Raw genomic sequence first — 19742 nt, 5'->3', positions numbered from 1 at the left:
TGAGAGGATTAATTAGCAATCTTGTTGTACGAGGCCCCTTTGGTCGGAGCGATCATAATATGATAGAATTCTTCATTTAAGATGGAGAGTGAAGTAGTTGACTCAGAGACTAGGGTCCTGAATTTAAATAAAGGAAACTACGATGGTATGAGGCGCGAGTTGGGTAGTATTGATTGGGGAATGTCACTCAAAGAGTTGACGGTGGATAGGCAATGGCAAACATTCAAAGACCGCATGGATGAACTACAGAATTTGTTCATCCCAGTTTGGCATAAAAATAAAACAAAAAAGGTGACTCAACCGTTGCTAACAAGGAAATTAGGGATAGCATAAGATCCAAGGAGAGGACATATAAATTGGCCAGAAAAAGCAGTGAACCTGAGGATTGGGAGCAGTTTAGGCTTCAACAAAGGAGGACAAAGGGATTAATTAAGAGGGGGGAAAATAGAGTATGAGAGTAAGCTTTCAGGGAACATAAAAACTGACTGTAAAAGCTTTTATAGATATGTGAAGAGAAAAAGATTGGTGAAGTCAAGCGTAGGTCCCTTGCAGTCAGAATCAGGGGAATTTATAATGGGGAACAAAGAAATGGTGGACCAATTAAATGTATACTTTGGTACTGTCTTCAAAAAGGAGGACACAAATGACCTCCCAGAGATGTCAGGAACATAGGGTCTGATGAAAGGGAGGAACTGAAAGAAATCAGTATTTGTAGGGAAATGGTGTTAGGGAAATTGACGGGATTGAAGGCCGATAAATCCCCAGGGCCTGATAATCTACATCCTAGGGTACTTAAGGAAGTGGCCCTAGAAATAGTAGATGCATTGCTGGTCATCTTCCAACATTCGATAGACTCTGGAACAGTACCCATGGATTGGAGGGTAGCTAATGTTACCCAACTATTCAAAAAGGGTGGTAGAGAGAAACCGGTAGTGGGGAAAAATGCTAGAATCCATTATAAAAGATGTAATAGCAGAGCACTTGGAAAACGGTGACCGGATTGGACAAAGTCAACATGGATTTACAAAAGGTAAATCGTGCTTGACTAATCTACTGGAATTTTTTGAGGATGTAACTGGTAAAATAGATAAGGGAGAACCAGTGGATGTGGTGTATTTGGACTTTCAAAAGGCTTCGATAAGGTCCCGCATAAGAGATTAGCGTGTAAAGTTAAGACATATGGGATTGGGGGCAAGGTATTGACTTGGATAGAGAACTGGTTGGCAGACAGAAAGCAAAGAGTTGGAATAAACGGGTCTTTTTCCGAGTGACAGGCAGTGACTAGTGGGGTACCACAGGGATCGGTCCTTGGACCGCAGCTATTCACAATATATATTAATGATCTAGACGAGGGAACTGGATGTAATATCTCCAAGTTTGCAGATGACACAAAGCTGGGTGGGTGTGTGTGCTGTGATGAGGATGCCGAGAAACTCCAGTATGATTTGGACAGGTTGGGTGATTGGGCAGAAGCATGGCAGATGCAATATAACGTGGATAAATGCGAGGTTATCCACTTTGGTGTCAAAAACAGGAAGGCAGATTATTATCTGAATGGCAATAGATTGGGAGAAGGAGAAGTGCAACGAGACCTGGGTGTCCTTGTGCACCAGTCGCTGAAGGTAAGCATGCAGGTGCAGCAGGCGGTTAAGAAGGCAAATGGTATGTTGGCCTTCGTAGCGACAGGGTTTGAGTACAGGAACAGGGATGTCTTGCTGCAGTTGTACAGGGTCTTGGTGAGACCACACCTTGAGTATTGTGGGCAGTTTTGGTCGCCTTATCTGAGGAAGGATGTTCTTGCCATGGAGGGAGCGCAGCGAAGATTCACCAGGCTGATACCTGGGATGGCAGGAATGACGTATGAGGAGAGATTGGGTCGATTGGTCTTGTACCGATTTACACGTGTATTTTAGTAAAGCTTTTGATGAGGTGCCGTATAAAATTAAACTGCTAATTGTCCACCCACCTCTCCAAAACAAAATCTGGAATCTCCCTCTAGCTTGAAATCTTCCACATGCATTAACTATTCCTGCTATTTTGGTGTCAGCCACAAATTCTGAGATAAAAATCTGATGCAGGTCACATGAACATGTTGAAAAGTACAAGTCCCAACACTAAGCCCTGTTGGACTCCACTTGTCACACCCTCTGTGGTGTATGTGCCTTTAAGAGCAATTGTGGTGTATGTGCCTTTAAGAGCCCCAGGTGTGCGTAATGCCGGTAATTGCCACTTGGGCTATATAAGCCTGTGTATTGTGTATATCCTTTAGAAACCCCCCCCCCCCCCCCCCCCCCAGACTTGCTTAGTAAATACCTATGAACCAACTCCTGTCTTCAGTGTCTTTATCTACACACGTACACTACAGTGGTGACGAAGTGGAAACGGACTTACCTGCAATTCGGCAGCACCTCAAGGACATCGATTCCTCCAGCGTCCAGAAGACTCAAGGAAGTAAGAGAAACTGTGGTTTCACAAGCTGGTGACAGGTACTGCGCTAATCCTTCCTGGGCGTCAGGCTGGAGCTCCAGCGGCGGGCTCTACAGCTGAGACAGGCAGCGAAATCGGAGGCAAGCAATAACGGACTGGGAGGGTGCACTCGAGAGACGGCCGGCGCGGCAAGCAGGTCAGCGTTTAGACCTCCGTCGGGAACGAGTCTCCAACAGTGAATAAACGGAAACCACAGTAAAACAGCGTTGTTATCGGTAGCAGCGGCGGGAAAGCGCGGGAAGCGCCATATCGTTGCTACAGAGAAAAAAAAAGCGCGGGAAGCGCCATATCTTTTCTGAAATGCCTAAATCTGGTAATATTGAGGCTTTTGATGGCGAAATAGAAGATTGGACCACATACGTGGAAAGAGTAGAGGTTTATTGCACTGCAAATGGAATAACAGATGAAAAAAAAGCTTCAGTACTTCTGAACTTAATGGGCGCGAAGACATACGGGCTGTTACGAAATTTAATCACTCCAGCCAAACCAAAGGACAAGACTTTTAAAGAAATTGTTGATACCCTGCAGGAGCATTTAAACCCAACACCGCTGCTGATAGCGGAACGATTCAAGTTCTTCAAGAGAAATCAACACAAGAATGAAAGTAACGCTGATTACCTAACCGAATTAAGAAAGCTATCAAAGTACTGCCAATTCGGAGCAGGACTATCGGATTATCTTCGAGACAAATTTGTTTGCGGTCTCTTAAGTGAAGGAACACAAAAAAGACTGCTTGCTGAAAAAGATTTAACATTGGACAAAGCTTTCAGTATGGCTGTATCATACGAAGCAGCAGCAAAAGGAGCAGCAGAGATACAACAAGAGACACAGGACTTCGGCACCCATAAAATGACACAGGAGTTCGGAAGATGTTATCGCTGCGGCAGATCCACCCATAACCAGAGGGACTGCTGGTTCAAGGGCAAAGCATGCAGGCAATGTGGTAAGATTGGACACATTGCACGGGTATGCCAATCTGGACAAAATAAATCCACTGACAGAAAACAAAAAATCAATAAAGAAAAGTACAGGAAGGTACAAATGATGACGGACAATAGCTCCGAAGACCAGAATAGCGATAGCGACTCCGGAAACAAGAGACTAAGCTGTCTCAAATTACATAATGTACTTGCCAAAGAGGATTACCAAACCATTTGGGTTACCCTCACAATAGCAGGGTCCCCAGTTAAAATGGAGCTAGATACAGGATCAGCTCTAACCGTAATAAATCGACGAGATTACGAGAGGCTATTTTCGCATATACCTCTAAAAGACACATCCATTATCTTAAAAACATATACGGGGCAGAAAGTCTACCCCAAAGGAAAAATAAGGGTGCCTGTGGTATACAACGGCAAAGAAATACAAAAGTTGTGTTTATACATTCTACAAGATGGTGGTCCACCGTTGTTGGGACGTGAATGGATAAGGAAGATATGTTTAGACTGGCACTCCATTCAGGCACTGACGGTGACCAGTAAGGAAAAAAACAATGATGACATCATACCTGAACGATTAAAAGACATCTTGGCCAATGCCAAAGAAGTGTTTCAAGAGAAACTAGGAACCTTGAAAGGCATCACCGCCTCAATAAAAGTGGAAGATACAGCAATTCCAAAAAATTTTAAGGCAAGACCAGTGCCATACGCAATACGTCCGGCAGTCGAGGCAGAGCTGAAGAATTTGGAAAAGGCAGGCGTATTATCCAAAATAGATTGGAGCGAATGGGCAACACCCATCGTTCCAGTCATGAAAAAAACATTGAAAAATAACTCTGAGGAACAGAAAAAAATTCGCATCTCTGGGGACTTTAAGGTGACTGTAAACCCGGTCCTTCACACGGTACAGTATCCTCTTCCGAGGATAGAAGATATTTTCGCCTCACTATCCGGAGGGAAACGTTTCACCAAAATTGACTTGGCACAGGCATATCTACAGATGGAGGTTGAGGAGACCTCTAAAAAGTATCTCACAATAAACACACACAAAGGCCTGTACCAGTACAATCGACTGGTTTTTGGAATAGCATCAGCTCCAGCTATCTGGCAAAGAGCTATGGAGCAAGTCCTGCAAGGGATTCCGGGGACTCAATGCTACCTAGACGACATCCTTATAACAGGAGAAAACGACAACGAGCACCTTGCCAATTTGGAGCAGGTGCTCACTAGGCTGAAAGAACGGGGCCTACGAGCAAATCGCCCCAAGTGCGAATTTTTCCAAAATCAGATATCATATTGTGGCCACATAATTAATAAGGAAGGGTTGCATAAGTCACCTGAAAAAATTGAAGCAGTTATAAAAGCCCCAGCACCTGAAAATGTTTCACAATTAAGGTCATTCCTGGGATTAATAAATTACTATCATAAATTTTTACCGAACTTATCAACTATTCTACACCCTCTTAATGATCTTCTACAGACAGGAGTGATTTGGAAATGGAACGAAGACTGTAAACGTGCCTTCCATAAATGTAAAGACTTAATCACATCCGAGAAAGTTTTGGCTCATTACAACCCATCACTACCAATCAGACTGGCGTGCGATGCATCCCCTTACGGCATAGGAGCGGTATTGTCCCATAGATTCCCTGATGGCTCGGAACGGCCGATAGCTTTTGCGTCACGCTCATTGAACTCAGCTGAGCGTAACTATGCCCAGATAGACAGGGAAGCACTCAGCCTGGTATGGGGAGTGAAGAAATTCAACCATTACCTACACGGACAAAAATTTACCTTGCTGACTGACCATCAACCCCTCATCTCCATATTCAACCCTAAAAAAGGTGTCCCCATTATGACGGCACAAAGACTACAGAAGTGGTCCCTTTTTCTAGGGGCACACCAATACAACATTGAATACAAAGGGTCAAAACAGCATGGGAATGCTGACGGTTTATCACGCCTACCGTTGCCAACGATAGAAGAGGCACCTACAGTAGACCCAGTAGAGATATTCCACTCTACCATAGTGGAATGTCTACCGGTGACAAATTCTGCCATTGAAAGGGAGACAAGAAATGACCCTACTCTCTCACGGGTCTACGATTTAACAGTGAAGGGATGGCCAGCACATGGCGAACCACTGTTGCCAGCATTCTCGCAAAGAAGAGAACAGCTGCCAGTATGCCGAGGAACCTTGATGTGTGGATCCAGAGTGGTGATTCCACCCAAACTCCAGGATAAAGTGCTAAAGGAGCTTCACGAGGGGCATCTGGGTGGAGTGAAAATGAAGAACCTAGCTAGGGCGTTTGTATGGTGGCCAGGTATCGATGGAGACATCGAAGACATGACCAAGAGCTGCCTAGGATGCCAGAAGGTCCAAAATGCTCCGCCACAGGCCCCTCTACATCCATGGGAGTGGCCCTCATCTCCCTGGCAAAGGGTGCACATCGACTTTGCTGGTCCATTTATGGACTCAATGTTCTTAATCGCAGTTGATGCACACTCCAAGTGGCCGGAGGTAATAAAGATGTCCTCCACCACCACGGAAAAAACCATCACAGTATTAAGGACCATATTTGCCAGGAATGGGCTGCCGGAGCAGAGATGTTCTGATAATGGACCGCAATTTGTGTCCGAAGAATTCAGAAAGTTCTTAAAGAACAATGGGGTAAAGCACTACACGTCCGCCCCATACCATCCCGTCACCAATGGATTGGCTGAAAGGTTTGTCCAGACCTTCAAGAAGGCCATCAAGGCCATGGGTAATGAAGACATAAAACTTCAGCACAAGGTGGATAACTTCTTATTTGCATATAGGAATGCAACGCATATGGTTACTAACCAAACTCCTGCCATGATGTTCTACAATAGAAACCTAAGATGCCGGCTGGATTTGGTCAAGCCCAACATCCGAAGGGACGTGGAGAACCGGCAGTTTCAGGGCATGAATGAAAGGCCAACTAGGGCCTTCCAGATAGGCCAACCGGTTTTGGCCCGGGACTACCGTACCGAGAAATGGCAGCCTGGAACTATCTGCACACGATTAGGACCACTGATGTATACCGTGGACATCGGAGACAGCATAATAAGGCGCCATGCTGACCAAATCATCAAGTCATCCGAAAAGGGACAACCTACACCACCACGCTATACATCTAACGATGAAGTAGAGATACCCATATCTACCTCCGATCCGGTGATACTGGAGCCCGATGAACCCGACACTGGCCTTCAAGCCGAATCAGCCTTGCCAGAAGAACCTACTACACCACCAGAAACTACTACACCCCCGAGGCGTTATCCGGACCGAGTCAGGAAGCCTCCTGAGAGACTAACTTATAATTAATTAATACAGCAATGTATATTATTTTGCATATAACATGTAATTAATAATTACTTAAAATATGATGTACTAGTTAGCTAGAAGGGGAGGAATTGTGGTGTATGTGCCTTTAAGAGCCCCAGGTGTGCGTAATGCCGGTAATTGCCACTTGGGCTATATAAGCCTATGTATTGTGTATATCCTTTAGAAACCCCCCCCCCCAGACTTGCTTAGTAAATACCTATGAACCAACTCCTGTCTTCAGTGTCTTTATCTACACACGGACACTACACCCTCCAAACCAAATACTTACCATTCACAAAGACCTGACTTGATCTAGGCATGCTGCCATCCGCACCATGTCTGCTAATTCTCTGAACTAATTTTATACAGCACCTCAGCAAAAGTTTTACTAAAATCCAAGTATACCAAATCCTATGCGTTCTCTATTAGCTACATTTTTTTGTTGCTTCTCAAAAATTCAGTTGCTTTGCTGTGGCATTACTTTCCTTTTGTAAATCTGTGTTAATTCTTAGCAATTCATTTATACCTCTCTAAATGTTCTACTACCTTGTCCTTGATTAATTCTAGAATTTTCCTGATTAACTGGTCTATAATTTCTTTGATCCCCCAGCTCCCATTTTAAATAAGAGTGCTACAATTGCTATTCTCCATTGCTCTGCTATCACTGCCTTTTCTAACTACAGGAAACTTTCTGGTATCCGGCACTGACGGGACCGAGCTGGTGCCGTACCATCAAAACTGCTGTACAAACCAGCGCTAATGTTAAAACATACGGAGCTTTTGAGCTCCGTGTGAATCAACAAACCCTGTTGCTTAGCAACAGCTTCAAAACAGTCGGCCACAGCTTAAAAGCGTCTCTGTAGCTAAGCAACAGCTTCAGCTAGACCTTGCAGAGCCTGACTGGGAAAAAAAAAAAGCAATGAGAAGTAAAAAAAACTTATAGGAAACGGCTCCTGAATTTTGCCGGTAGATAGAGCTTTCCGGACATTTAACCTCCGGCTAAACGAAAGTTTCCTATAATTGCTAAATATCTCTGCCAGCGGTTCTGCTAATACATCCTTAAGTTCTCCAAGAAACCTAGGATGAATCCCATCCAGTCTGGGTGCTTTATTTACTTGGATCTCATTCAGTATCCAGCCAAACCCCCCCCCCGGGGGCGCTAACTGGAGGCGCAAAGGCTCCCAGTTTCACCCCCATGATACCTTAATCTGACTATCTTGGAACATCCATATTGCTATTTGCCCCTGTACTATTCTCTTCATATCATTGCAGTACAAAAGGAGGCTATTTGCTTATTCTGCCTTTACCAAGTCTCTGACAGCTAGTCCCATTCCCCAGTACTTCCCCCATACCGTTTTTGTTTGCTTTTTCCAATAGTTTTCCACTTTCTTTTCACAAGCTATTATGGCTTCTGCTTTCATCACTCTATTGGGGTATTACATTTTCTTAACAACCCTCTTGTGTTTTTTTTTTTTAAAGTCCCTCCAGCCTGGTATCATAGTGCAGCAGAGATTCACTATCTCCATGGCCTTGACATCTGCATAAAGTAGAGCTCCCAAAACTGGACACACCATTCCAAATGTGGCATAATCAAAGATTTGTATAGATTTAGTATTAGCTTGCTTTTTGTACTTGTTGCCCAATTTATAAATCTGGTGTCTTGATGCTTTTTAAAAAATAAAAACAGCTGTATCAAACCCCTATTTTCTCCTCTTAATATAGAACTGTAGAACTCAATTTTTCATCAATGTCCACATCTTCACTAACCTTGACACCCGTTTCCTGAGCCAGAGATTCTATGCTCTTGCATTTTTCCTTTCCCCAAAAGTTGAAAAACTTGGTCATTTGTCTTGATTTCCCTAGCAATGCTAAATTATTTTAGCAACTTTTTTTTCACAACAGATTTCTGCATGTTGAGGCTTACTATTCCCTATTGTGGATAACTTGTATTATTTGAATATCTTTGCTTTATTCCTAAAGTCCTTGGCTACCAGTTTGCCTGGCCGTCTTTATCCACTTCTTATAACTCCTAGTTATACATTTCTGATACTGCCCTTAAGTTTGTTCCACTAAGTTACCTCAGTGTCTCTCTTTTTCCCAGTCTTGTGCAATTCTTTTACTTGTGTGAGCATTCTCCTAAAATCTGCCTTCCCTTAGTGGTCTAATGCTACTATTAATCTTTTTCTTTATTTACCCTGAACCTTGGGTTCAATCACTATTTCTCAACTACATCCTACATTAGCTCCTATTATAATGTCCCCATTATAATGTATAGCCTCATTTCAAGTCCCTTCTATTACATGTTGATTCATGCAGCTGCCCGTATTACATCCAGAAATGCTGGATCTTTCCATTACCAGCACTGCCCAAGCTCTCTACAATGAGTATTTAAAATCCTCCATTATTAAAATATTACCATTGTTGGATTCTTTCCTTCCTTCCACATGAAATAACTCATCAATGCCAGTTGGCAGTCTGTAGCAAATTCCTGCAAGTATTTTCTACTTGTTTCCTTTATTTAGCTTTCTCGGGTCCTCTTTGTCCAGCCATTCCTGTATCTCATCTAAATTGCGACTCCTTCACTTTTGCTCTTCTAGTGTCATTTCCATTTGTGCTCTCCCTCTTTCCTACCCCCCACCAAATGTTCATTATATCTATGATGCCCACATTAACCCTTATGATTCTATTATTTTTGTATGACGTCTTTATTCACTCACATTTGCCTGATTTGTGTTTACTGTTTGTTCTTTGCCTTATCTGTGATTCCTTTTGATGCACCGTTGACTTCCTGTACTATTATATACAGCTAATTTTGTTGCGTCCTATCTAAATTTTCCTGTCTCTCTCGTACACATGGACTGGCTTCCTTCTCCAATATTCCTATTTGAAATATCCCAGTATAAGTAATTTTCAGTCACTTTTCTGCTCCAGTGTAGCCCATCCAGTCAGTACAAGCTGTCTCTTGTCCAGAAGGCACTCCAATCCCCCTAGAAACCTACACCACATCTTTAGCCAGGAGTTGATATCTTTTATCCTAGTCTGTCTCACTGGAAAAAGTAGTGGTGCCACATGCTGGGGAAGAGAATTCTGCCTTGTTGGTCCTTGGTTTTAGGCTTTCACCCAAACTTGCTGAAATTACTTTGAAGGACTCCTGGACTACACCTGCCTATGTTAATGATTCCAACGTGGACTACAATTACCGATTTTTTTTTTTTTTTTTCTCCCGCACTCCTTTAGATCAACCCCTCAGCTGAGACCAGTCACCCATATTCCTGGGAGACGCCTGGCAGTTCTCATGCATAACTTCTAAGGATGAACCCCTGTTATCATTACTGATCTTTTCTTCCTCTTCTGTTAACCCGTGCTCCCCATTCTTATTGAAAGACCCATGGTACTCAAGTTTTTGTAGCCATCAGCTTGACTTTGTTATATATCCCCTATCTTTTTGTTGCATGTGGCCACATAACTTTGTTAAATACTTGCCATCCCTTCTTGTCTTAACATTGCCAAGTCTTTCAAAAGCTGTGATTATATCCTGAGTGTTGCAATGAATTGTTCCTTTAAAATCCACCTCTTTGTCCAAGCTTTTTGTCATTCCTCCTAATATTTCCTCCTTTGCCTTGGCATCACTTTTTGTCTGATTATGCTCCTGTGAAGCACCTTGGGACATTTTTCTACGTTAAAGATGCCTTATAAATGCAAGTTGTTTCTACCTGGCAGGGCTACAACTAAAGCTTGCTCCGCTCATGCTGTGATTGTCTCCTTGGCTAATAACATGTACAGTTTTCCTAGATCGCAGCTAGCAAGAGCAGTCTTTCATTGCCGCCTCAATTTTATCTGATCAGCATAGGTGCTTCTGAGTGGTTGTTCTCCCTGCTGGCCTGAAGCATGCAGATCCTTGGAGATCTCCCTCCAGTGTTTTGTCGTACTGTGGTATGGCTCCTATTTTATATGTGGGGTTTGAGGAGGAATAATGAATTATTTATTTATTTATTTGGATTGTCTTTATTCTTTGAATACAATCTTCATTTACAAAGCTTCGGTATGGTCAACCTTGTCTCATTTTACTCTGCTATTTTCAGTTTCTTGTGCTTTTATACCTTTTTTTGTAATGTTTTATGCTACACATTTATACTTTAACTGTAATTCTGCTGTTAACGATTTGTCAGTGTTGTTGATTTAGCACTAAATAACCTGGTGTACAAAATTAGACTAGCATGTTTCAGTTCTCTTAACTGGGCTTAAACATCATTTTGCACGCTAAGAACCTGTGGGTATACCTCAAAGTAATGCTGTGATTCAGCCGACTTCAGACCTGATGTGAACATTTGAAGAGCTAGTGTTTCTAGTCATGTGTTTCTCCTTTTGAGAAGGCAGGTGTTCCTGCCTTGTATATGAAGACCAAACTTCATTCATAGAGCGAGGAAGACACCCCATATTAAGTAATGTTTTTTTCAAACGCGCTACTGCAGTTGTGCTCAGCAAACCTTGTTGCAGCATTTTCCCTTATTTGCTGATTGTGCTTCATTGAAGTGGTTTATTGCACAATTTTAATATCAAAAAGGATTTTTTATTCGTTTATGGGATCAGGGCGTCGCTGGCAATGCCAGTATTTATTGCCCATCCCTAGTTGCCCTTGAGAAGGTGGTGGTGAGCCGCCGCCTTGAACCACTGCAGTCTGTGTGGTGATGGTACTCCCACAGTGCTGTTAGGGAGGGAGTTCCAGGATTTTGACCCAGCGAAGATGAAGGATCAGCGATATACTAAGTCAGGATGGTGTGTGACTTGGAGGGGAACTTTGAGGTGGTGGTGTTCCCATGCGCCTGCTGCCCTTGTCCTTCTAGGTGGAAAAGGTCGCAGGTTTGGGAGGTGCTGCCGAAGAAGCCTTGGCGAGTTGCTGCAGTGCATCTTGTAGATGGTACACACTGCAGCCACGGTATGCCGGTGGTGGAGTGAGTGAATGTTTAAGGTGGTGGATGGGGTGCCAATTAAGTGGGCTGCTTTGTCCTGGATGGTGTCGAGCTTCAAGTGCTGTTGGAGCTGCACTCATCCAGCCAAGTGGAGAGTATTCCATCACACACCTTGTAGATGGTGGAAAGGCTTTGGGGAGTCAGGAGGTGAGACAATCGCCGCAGAATACCTAGCCTTTGACCTGCTCTTGTTGTCACAGTATTTAATTTTCTGGTCCAGTTAAGTTTCTCGTTAATGGTGACCCCCCCCCCCCAGGATGTTGATAGTGGGGGATTCGGAGATGGTAATGCCATTGAATGTCAAGGGGAGGTGGTTAGACTCTCGCTTGTTGGAGATAGTCATTGCCTGGCACTTCTGTGGTGCGAAATTTACCTGCCACTTATCAGCCCAAGCCTGAACGTCGTCCAGGTCTTGTTACTCCAGGAAGAGTGAAAAAAAATGTACTTGTGATCTTGGTATGTGCACACGCTTAGTTTTTTTAATGAGAATATAATTGTATTCTACCTGTACCAGTGGCTGTCCTGCATATCATTATTCTGACCCTTTAGCAGCGCATCAATAAATGGTGCAATCAAAAATTATCAAAACTTGTTTCTGTCATAAATTGTAGTTACTGAGCTCTGACTCTTTGTGGATATTCCTTTAAATGTTATTTTATAAATTGAATGTATTCATTTTAATGTGGAATATTTTCAGTACAGGAAGGGATTCCTGTAGTAGATGGCAACTAATGCATCAGACTACTTGTGTACAGCTGCATCTGTGAAGAAACACCAGTAGTAGCAACCTTTTGTGACCCTACACAGTTTATAAAAAAAAAAAAACAAAGCAGGCAGAATGTGCATGACTAAAGCAGAGTATAGGGAAAGGCGGTTTATCCTTTGTCACTTTTACATAACAGTTCTGCCTTTTCAAAAAAAAAAGATATTTAATGAGCTATATCTGAGAGCAAGTCTCACTTTTGTTTGCCAGTCACTTGAATGCTGTGGGAAGGGGAGCAAATCGGGAAGAAAGAGGTGGAATACAGGAAACTTTCTGGTATCCGGCACCGACGGGGCCGAGCTGGTGCCGTTAGATCAAAACTGCCGTAGAAACCAGCGCTAATGTTAAAACATACGGAGCTCAGAGCTCCGTGTGAAGCAACAAACCCTGTTGCTTAGCAACAGCTTCAAAACAGTCGGCGCAGCTTGCAAGCGTCTAGCTGAAGCTGTTGCTTAGCTACAGAGACGCTTGCAGAGCCAGGACTGGAGAAAAGAAGCAACGAAAAGAAAAAAATTATCTGAACCGACTCCTGAATTTTGCCGGTAGATGGAGCTTTCCGGGCATTTAACCTCCGGATAAACGAAAGTTTCCTGTAATAGGATTGAGTTGTAAGTTGTTTGGCTATTGGTTATTAGCATTAATTTAGCTTTTTTTTTCGTCAAAGCAAGACAGTTTGTGTTTTGCTGCAGATTCAATGAAGGAGCCGTTTTCTAAACAAATTCTGCAAAGGCTAATGAACAATGTTAAGTGTAGTGTGTATATATCGTAACCACCCCATCTGCTTCAGTTGGCTTTTTCCAAACCTCTATTAAACTTGGATCCTCCAGCAATGGCTCTTGTTGAGTAATGGCATAATATTTTTCCTGTTACTTACCAGACAGTGCACATGACTGCAATAGATGCAACTTAGGATGTTTTAATGGTGCATGCTGTTAGGCAAACTGCAGACCCTTCCAACTTCAGACAGGAATTTCTCCTGCTTCGAGCATTGTCTTATCTGAGACCTTTGTTTCATACCTTAATACTTCATCCTGTGCAAATGAAAACTTTTTTATTAAAACTGAAGGAGGGATCCACATCCAAGAATTTGATTCCCTTGCTGTAGCGAGCGGCTCTTCATTGTCTGTAACACAGCTATTGAACACCACACGTCTACTGAAATCTAACCCACCAGTCTAAAGAAAGTTATAGATCATTGGTCATATCTGGGTACCACATCATTACCTGATGTGAAGAGTTTTTAATAATTTTTATGTGGCTCCCCCATGGCATTGCTTATACATAGTCTGTGGCGTGGGCCAGGCAGCAGAACATTGGGTGAAGAATGAATTATGGTTCTGGTGAATAGAGCAGGCAGGGAGCTGGGAGAGCTCTGAGCCTCCATTCCTACGCTCAGTAGTAACTATTTGAGGCACTCGACAGACAGTTTGTGTCTTGCATTTAAAAAAAAAACACACTTTTAAAGTGTTCACATTGCAGTAGAGATGAGCTATACTCAGAATTTGCACAATGCTTTTCAGTCTTAATCCAGTAAATTCATTAAAATTTTTGTGTACATCTTGTGCAAAATCATGATTTTATTCAGTAGTTTGTTCTATTTTAGATGAGTCGACATCCTATTTTTTTTTTTTTAAAAGGTACAGTAATGTTTTGGTGAAATCAAAATGTGGATGTACTTGGAAACATTGTCTTGCTTATAATGAATAAAATTTCCCCTCTGAAGTCACTAGCTGTTGTGCTTTGTACAGCTAGTCATGGTGGGACAGCAGTGAGTTTTTATTTAATTCATTCTTGCGATATGAGCATCGCTGGCAGGGGCAGTGTTTATTACCCATCCCTATTTGACCTGCGAAGGTGGTGGGCCTGGTTCCTTGAACCATTGCAGTTTGTGGTTAAGGTGTTCCCACAATGCTGTTGGGTAGGAAGTTCCAGGATTTTTACCCAGCAACTATGAAAGAAAGGCAATATATGTTCAAGTCTAGATGGCCTATGACTTGGAGAAGGACTTGCAGGTGATGGTGTTCCCATGCACCTGCTGCCCTCCTCCTCCTCCTCCTAGGGGGTGGAAGCCTGGGAGGTGCTGCCAAAAAAGCCTTGGTGAATTGCTGCACTGCATCCTGTAGATTGTACACCCTGTAACCATGATATGCCAGTGGTGGTGGGGGTAGATGTTCAGGCTAGTGGATAGAAACATAGAAGATAGGAGCAGGAGTAGGCCATTCGGCCCCTCGAGCCTGATCCGCCATTTAATGAGATAATGGCTGATCATCCAAATTCAGTACCCTGTCCCTGCTTTCTCCCCATATTCCTTGATCCCTTTAGCCTTAAGAAATATATCTAATTCCTTCTTGAATATATTTAATGAATTGGCCTCAACTGCCTTGTGTGGTAGAGAATTACATAAGTTCACCACTCTCGGTGAAGAAATTCCTCCTCATCTCAGTCCTAAATGGCTTACCCCTTATCCTTAGACTGTGACCCCTGGTTCTGGACTCCCCCGCCATCGGGAACATCCTTCCTGCATCTAGTCTGTCTGGTCCTGTTAGAATTTTATAAGTTTCAATGAGATCCCCTCTCATTCTTCTAAACTCTAGCGAATACAAGCCTAATCGACCCAATCTCCTGTTCCTGGCTGGGGTGGAGATCGCCTTTACAGAAGGTAAGTACTGTAGAAAATATAGGGACAGAGTGATCTCCTGGAAGAATTTCGATCGCCTAGATGGGTCGGAGAGGAATTTCCCAGATTTTTTTCTCCCAAATTGGCCATTGGGTCTTTATCTGGTTTTTCGCCTCTCCCGGGAGATCACATGGGTTCGGGTGGATGCAGAGTGATAGAAGATTTGAGGTTAGGATCAGATCAGCCATGATCTTATTGAATGGTGGAGCAGGCTCGAGGGGCCGATTGGCCTACTCCTGCTCCTATTTCTTATGTTCTTATGTTCTAATCTCTCCTCGTACGTCATTCCTGCCATCCCAGGTATCAGTCTGGTGAATCTTCGCTGCACTTTCTCCATGGCAAGAACATCCTTCCTCAGATAAGGCGACCAAAACTGCACACAATACGCAAGGTGTGGTCTCACCAAGGCCCTGTATGACTGCAGCAAGACATCCTTGTTCCTGTACTCTAATCCTCTCACTATGAATGCCAACATACCATTTGCCACCTTAACCACCTGCTGCACCTACATGCTTACCTTCAGCGACTGGTGCACAAGGGCACCCAGGTCTCGTTGCACTTCCCCTTTTCCCAATCTATTGACGTTCAGATAATAATCTGTCTTCCTGTTTTTGCCACCGAAGTGGATAACCTCGCATTTATCCACATTGGGCAGATGCATGGCAAATGCAGTATAATCACCCAACCTGTCCAAATCATACTGGAGTCTCTCTGCATCCTCCTCACAGCACACATGCCCACCCAGCTTTGTGTCATCTGCAAACTTGGAGATATTACATCTAGTTCCTTTGTCTAGATCATTAATATATATTGTGAACTGCTGAGGTTCTAGCACCGATTCTGCGGTACCCCACTAGTCATTGCTTGCCACTCGGAAAAAGACCCCTTTATTCCAACTCTTTGCTTCCTGTCTGCCAACCAGTTCTCTACCCAAGACAGTACCTTACCCCCAGTCCCGTGTGCTTTAACTTTGCACGCTAATCTCTTATGCGGGACCTTATCGAAAGCCTTCTGAAAGTCCAAATACACCACATCCACTGGTTCTCCCTTATCTGTTCTACCAGTTACATCCTCAAAAAATTCCAGTAGATTAGTCAAGCATGATTTACCTTTTGTAAATCCATGTTGACTTTGCCCGATCCTGTCACTGTTTTCCAAGTGCGCTGCTATTACATCTTTTTATAATGGACTCTAGCATTTTCCCCACTACCGATGTCATACCGGTCTATAATTCCCCGTTTTCTCTCTACCACCTTTTTTTAAATAGTGGGGTTACATTAGCTACCCTCCAATCCATGGGAACTGTTCGAGTCTGCTGAGGTGCTGATCAAGTGGACTGCTTTGTCTTGGATAGTGTGTTGTTGCAGCTGCTGCTATCCAGGCAAGTGGAGAGTATTCCATCACACTCCTGACTTGTGTCTTGTAGGTGATGGAGAGGTTTGGGAAGTCAGAAGGTGAAACATTTGCCACAGAATACCCACCCTCTGATGAGCTCCAGTAACCACGGTATTTATGTGGCTGGTCCAGTTGAGTTTCTAATCAATGTTGACCCCCAGGATGTTGATGTCGGGAGACTTGGAGATGGCAATGCCATTGAATGTCAAGGGGAGGTGGTTAGGTTCTTGTTGGAGCACAAATATCACTTGGCACTTAGCAGCCCTAGCCTGGGTGCAGTTCTGGTCTTGTTGCATGGGCTGCTACATTATCGAAGGAATTGTGAAAGCTGAATGTGCAGTCATCAGCAAACAGCCCCACTTCTGACCTTATGATGGAGGGAAGGTCATTAATGAAGCAGATGAAGATAGTTGGCCCCCGGACGCTGCCCTTAGGAACTCCTGCAATGATATGCTGGGGCTGAGATGGTTGGTCTCCAAAAACTGCCTTCCTTTGTGTCAGATATGACTCCAGCTGCTGGAGAGATTTCTCCATAATTCCGATTGACTTCAGTTTAGTAAGGCTCCTTGGTGCCACACTATGAATGCTTCACCTCTCAAATTCAGCTCTTGTGTCCATGTTTGGATGAAGGCTATAAAGAGCTCAAGTCGAGTGGTCCTGGCAGAACACAAACTGAGTGTCAGAGAGCAGGTTATTTGTGAATAAATGCTGCTTGATGGTGCTGTTCACAACTCCTTCTATCACTTTACTGATAGTTGTGACTAAGGAGGTAATTGGCTGGATTGTATTTGTATTTTGTGGACAAAACAAACTTGGTAGATTTTCCAGATTGTTGGTTGGATGATTGTTGTATCTGTGGAGTCGAACAGCTTGGCTAGGAGGGAGCGTCTAGTTTTAGAGCTCAAGTCGTCTTCACTACAGCCGGGATTTTGTCGGGGCCCGTAGCCTTTGCTCTGTTTGGTGCACTCAGCTGTTTCTTGATGTCGGGTGGAGTGAATCAGATTGGCTCAAGACTGGCATCTATGATGGTGGGGACCTCGGGAAAAGGCTGTGAAGAATTACCCACTTTGCACTTCTGGCTGAAGATGGTTGCAAACAATGGGAAACATAACATCATAGCCTCAAAACTAATCCTGTTCTCATTGATGTCCATTCTTGTCTTTTGCGCTCACATGCTGGGCTCTGCCATTGTTGAGGGGGAGGATGTTCACTGAGCCGCCTCCTCCCATTAGTTGCTTAATTATCCACCTCCATTAACGACTGGATATGGCATGGCTGCGGAGCTTTGGTCTGATCTGTTGGCTGTGGGATCGCTTACCTCTGTAGCATGCTACTTCCTTTGTTTAGCATGCATGTTGTCCTGTGTTGTAGCTTCATTAGGTTTGCACCTTATTTTCAGGTATGCTTGACGCTGCTCCCGGTATGCTCTTCTACGCTCCTCATTAAACCAGTGTTAGTCTTCTGGCTTGAGGGTGATGGAGGATGTTCCTGGTAAAGGACTGGGGTGGAGGGGGGAGATCATTCAGTGATTCCATTGCTATTAAGTGATCCCTGCTGGAAGTGAGCATGTGAACATAAGTGAGAATAGGCTTGGTCTCGCGGCTATGATGTCCCCCGTTCCATTGTTAAATCGCCTGTTGACAATTACTATCACTAAACATCCATGAAGTAGTAAGCATTTGGGTGAGATATCCGAAGAATACAAACACCTAGAACAATGCTCCAGCATGAGTTATCCTAGGAGAAAAAAGGTAATCGGGAGGGGGGGGGGTTTAAGAACAGTCAAGATATGAACAGTGTATGTACCAGGCAGTAAGAAATTAATATTTTCCTAATGCATTTTTTACCCTGCTCATCATAATTGTAATTTGCAGCTTAGGCACTTGTTGACTATATTGTAAGATTTGCTTGTAGCCTAAAATGTATGTACCACTGTTGACTGTCCTTCATTTCTGTATTATTAAATTAATTTGACTCAAGCCCTGACTGTGCGACTGTATCATTACTTCCTATATGTGCACAATGATTATGACTGGGGGAACTTGCTTTTTTGAGGAATTGATTATATTAGCTGGTCTCGTTTACATGGGAAGAGGAAGAATGAAGGCATAAATGTTAAATCTGTTTCATTATACTGACCAGTATGGGATTGTATAATATTCCATTTAATGATTTGTTGAGCACTAATCAGCACTTCATTCTTTGGCACCCCCCCCCCCCCCCCCCCATCCATGAATTTTGTCTTTATTAATTTTCTCCCTTTCCAGAGTGAGGGAGAATCTCTCATATTTTTATAAGGGATCATACATCATTTTCATATATACAATAAAAATACATGTTGCAGGAATCTCTTGTTTTGCACTAGCACATATAGTCAAATTTCAATTGTATATATTTTTTTAAAACAGGAGAGCCTGTACACAGAAGAGATGATTCAGATCAGTGTGTCTCCGTACCCCAATCACCTGGAAGTTCAGTTGGTCCTATTCCTACAACCTCAGATCCTTCAATTCCTTTTGACTCTGACCGGATGGTATGTAGTAGACTTGATTTGATTTAAATGTCAGATTTGCCTTTGATCTTTACATTGCTACTCCTGGTTTAACAGCTAAATTGTGTGCAGTGAAGTAATGCTAGAGGATGACCTTATTGAATATTGCAGCAAAGGTTTCACTTCTCCAGCTCCACTGAGTTTCCAAACTCTGCCACACTATTGCAGAGGAAGGGAAATCAAATCTGTCAGTCTTCTAACAACAGCCCTTTTCATTGCACTTTAGCTACTGGGATTATTTCCACTGGAACAGAGAAGGCCGAGATGAAACTTAATTGAAGGTTTTAAAATTATGAAGGATTTTGGTAGGGTGGCTGGAAGAAAAACTATTTCCACTGGTTATGGAATCAGTGACTAGGAGTCATGAAGAGAAAAGTTAGGTGAAATTTCTGTGTAGATTATAGAATGCTTTGCCACGGAGAGTCGTTTTGAGTAGGTGAGTTTTGCATCTTTTAAGGGAAGAGAGTAGATAAATATTTGAAACTGCAAGATACAAGGCTATGGGGAGAGAACAGGACAGTGGGATCTCTGGATTGCTGTATCAGACGTCACACACACTATGTTGCAAACTTCTTTTGTTATTAATCTTGTGTGGATAAATGCTAAATCAGC

The 19742-nt window shown here is 43.2% G+C and overlaps 1 protein-coding gene across 3 annotated transcripts in view; it reads left to right on the top strand.

Moving 5' to 3' along the window:
• poc5 (POC5 centriolar protein homolog (Chlamydomonas)) overlaps positions 1-19742 on the top strand; it is a 128985-nt gene that overhangs the window by 74820 nt on the left and 34423 nt on the right. For all 3 annotated transcript variants that reach the window (XM_085990629.1, XM_085990637.1, XM_085990646.1), the window contains exon 10: positions 18988-19112. In XM_085990629.1, the coding sequence (XP_085846755.1) occupies positions 18988-19112 (125 nt within the window). The remainder of the gene's footprint in view (positions 1-18987; positions 19113-19742) is intronic.

The sequence above is a fragment of the Somniosus microcephalus genome, chromosome 1 (genome assembly GCF_052327205.1).
Source record: "Somniosus microcephalus isolate GS21.2 chromosome 1, FLI_Smic_1.0, whole genome shotgun sequence".
NCBI classification, from domain to species: Eukaryota; Metazoa; Chordata; class Chondrichthyes; order Squaliformes; family Somniosidae; genus Somniosus; species Somniosus microcephalus.
Note: the sequence above shows the minus strand (reverse complement) of the source record. Positions and strands in the feature narration are given on the sequence as shown.